Raw genomic sequence first — 3,053 nt, 5'->3', positions numbered from 1 at the left:
AAGCTGAAACCTTCAGGGAGGTTGGAAGTGTCGTCTGACTTTTTCACCTTCACAGATTGATGCCAAGAAGAAACAAGTGGAGGAAGCCCAGGAAGAAGTGAAAAAAGCTGAGGATGAGTTTAAAGACACAAAAGATTCCAAAGCAGAAGTGTGAGTGGCTTTTCCGTGGAATCCTCTCTTGCAGAGGGATCCAGAGGGCCCATGGATGGGGCTGATGTGTCCCAACACATCAGAACAGAAATGCCCATGTTTGGGATTGGGTCCTTCTTTTCTCATGGAAGTTTGGAAGATGGTTAAGATCTTGTGGATGGTTCCCTTCAGGGACACCTCCCACTCTCCCAGGTTGCTCCAAGCTCTTTCCAACCTGGCCTTGGACACTTCCAAGGATGGAGCAGCCCCAGCTTCTCTGGGCAACCCATTCCAGGATACTGGATTTTATTTGCCCACCTTTGGTAGTAGAAATTACATTTTTTTTAGTGTTAATTTTTAATATTAAGAAAGCATCTCACCAGATCCAAACCCTTGAGAAATAGGTTAGTGCTGAATGGCACCTTTAACTCTGCCATTCCAGAGAATTTCTGGGCTTTGGGACATTCTGTGTTGTTCCTTCTCTGCCCTCAGCAATGTGGAGAAGAAGAAGAAGCTGTTGAAGAGGCTGGAGGAGCAATTGGCCAGGATGAACATCCAGGCCACGGACAAGGAGGAGAACAAGCAAATAGCTCTGGGCACATCCAAGCTGAATTACCTGGATCCCAGGATTACCGTGGCTTGGTAAGTCTTGGGTGTGAAACCATGAAAAGGTTTGGGTTGGAAAGGACCTTAAATTTGTGGTGTTCGATGGGCAGAGCCACCTCCCACTGTTCTGGGTTGCTCCAAGTCCCATCCAACCTGGCCTTGGAGACTTCCAGGGATGCAGTGGAGAGGACACTGCTGGGTAACTGGTCCCCGCTGGTGTCTTGTGGTCTGCACAGGTGCAAGAAGTTCGGGATTCCCATTGAGAAGATCTACAACAAGACCCAGAGGGAGAAGTTTGCCTGGGCCATCGACATGGCTGGAGAGGACTTTGAATTCTGAGCCGGTGCCTTCCACGTTAAATCCCAAATCCTGCTCATTTGGTGCTGTTGGGATGCTATTTTTTTTTTAAATTTGCTGCTGGTGGTGGCTGAGGGTTGTCTGAGTTTGGTGCCTTTTTTTTTTGGATGGAAAAGCAAGCACCTGGATTTCCAGTTGAAGCAGGTATTGCTGATTGGGATTTCAGACTTTGGGAACTCTTAATTCCTCTTCAGAGTTTCCAGGTACTTGGCCTTCCCCTGGAGTCCTGGAAGGAGATTAAAAAAGAGCCTTAACTGTGCTGATCAACAAAATCACGTCTAATGCTGTCTCATTGGTGTGGTGGAGCTGTGCTGCCCTTTCCAGACTGAGTGGGATGGATGGGGAAACACGAGGTGATGACAGCAGGAAAACAGGAACTGCAATATGTAACCCAGGATTGGGTTAGGGATGCACTGGGGGCAAAGGAAAAATCCCAAGGTTTTACATTTCCAGGGACTTTGTGCTCTTTCGCCTCCAGGAGGGGAGAAAGTTGTGCAATTGCAGGGATATTAAATGGAAAAAAACATGGGAGGGAATTTGTGTCATGTCAGGAGAAGGTAGAAGGGAAGATGTTGGATTTAAAAGCAGTCTCACATTGCATGGGGTTAAAGTTCTTGGCCATGAACCAAGTGCATTTTAAGCACCCCCATGTGGTAAGGTTTTGTCTGGGAGAACACATCTCACTTGAGGCCATGTTTATTTCCTTATTTTCTTCACTTGGCTCTGGCTCGGCTCCTGTATCCAGAGCAGGATTGCTCTGTCCAGACAGAGGCTTAGGAAATGGGGAATTTCCTAGGAGATAGGATAATGCTGGGCCAGGCTCTGTGGGATGTGTGGTGGGGAGTGGGACCAATATTCCTGGAGCTGCTCCTGTGTTGGGATGACGCCTTTGGCACCATCCTTCCCACTCAACTGGGAATGGAGCAGGCAGGGATCAACAGCATAAACTGGTTGTGTTTGCTGCTTAATGGGCTGCTTTCCACATCCCCAAAAAAGGCAGCACATTCCTGGCAGAATTCCCACGTCCCAGTGAATCCCAGGTGTGAACAAACTGTTGCATTGGCAGCAAAACCTTCTTGCACCTCAGGGCTGATATTCAGGGCTCTGTATTCCAAAGCTCCTGGTGCTTCCCATGTGTTTATTTCCACTCGTTCTTGTGTTGAAATTGTTGTTGTTTTGGTTGGAAATTGAGGTCTTGGAATGCATTTCATTAAAACCAGGAGTGATTTTTTTTTTCTGAGTATCCGTGACTGGAGGCTTTTTGCAAATCATTCCACATGTGGTTCTGGGTGTTCCATCCCTGGAAGTGTCCAAAGCCAGGCTGGATGTGGCTTGGAGCAACCTTGGATAGGTGTCCCTGCCAGTGACAGGAGCTTTAAGGTTCCTTTCAATCCCAACCACTCTGGAATTTTATAAAATAAAGGAGTAATTCCAGAAGGGCTGAGCTGTTGCTGTCCCAGATGGCCCTGTCCATCCTCACCCTGTTTTTCCTGGAGTCCTCCAAGTGTTTCTGTCAATATTCCATAGACCTTTCCTATGGCCTAATGCCCAAGAGCTTTTCCTACTGCTCAGGATCCTGTGGAGCAGGATCATGCTCCTATCCCAGAGAGGAGGATCCCTCTCCCACCCCAATAATTTGGGGTTATTTGGTGGCTCCAGGCAATGCTGATGTGCTCAGATGACCCCTCCTCACTTTGGCCCTTCCAGACGTGGTTTCAGCTCCATTTTTCCAATGTTTTCCTGAAGTCTCCATCCCTGGAAGTGCTCATTAAAAACCTCTGGAAATGGCACTTGAGGATATGGTTTAGTGGTGAACATGGTGGTTGGACTTGGTGATCCTAAAGGTCTTTTCCAGCTTTCTGTGATGCTGTAGGCAGAGGAAAACCTGTGTTTGTTTGGTGATCCAAGGCCGTGACAGCATTCGGTGAAATTCAAAGTCAAAAGTTAAGCATTTTTCCGTT

The 3,053-nt window shown here is 47.6% G+C and overlaps 1 protein-coding gene across 1 annotated transcript in view; it reads left to right on the top strand.

Annotated features, from left to right (window-relative positions):
• Positions 1-1,097, top strand: part of TOP1MT (DNA topoisomerase I mitochondrial) — a 7,855-nt gene extending 6,758 nt beyond the window's left edge. Inside the window, exons 10-12 of the mRNA XM_031064406.1 lie at positions 56-150; positions 622-771; positions 972-1,097. Of these exons, the coding sequence (XP_030920266.1) occupies positions 56-150; positions 622-771; positions 972-1,074 (348 nt within the window). The 3' untranslated portion in view covers positions 1,075-1,097. The remainder of the gene's footprint in view (positions 1-55; positions 151-621; positions 772-971) is intronic.
• The last annotated feature ends 1,956 nt before the right edge of the window (positions 1,098-3,053 follow it).

This window comes from Geospiza fortis, unplaced genomic scaffold, assembly GCF_000277835.1.
Source record: "Geospiza fortis unplaced genomic scaffold, GeoFor_1.0 scaffold543, whole genome shotgun sequence".
NCBI classification, from domain to species: Eukaryota; Metazoa; Chordata; class Aves; order Passeriformes; family Thraupidae; genus Geospiza; species Geospiza fortis.
The sequence above is the reverse complement of the archived record's forward strand: the minus strand, read 5'-3'. Positions and strand labels throughout refer to the sequence as shown.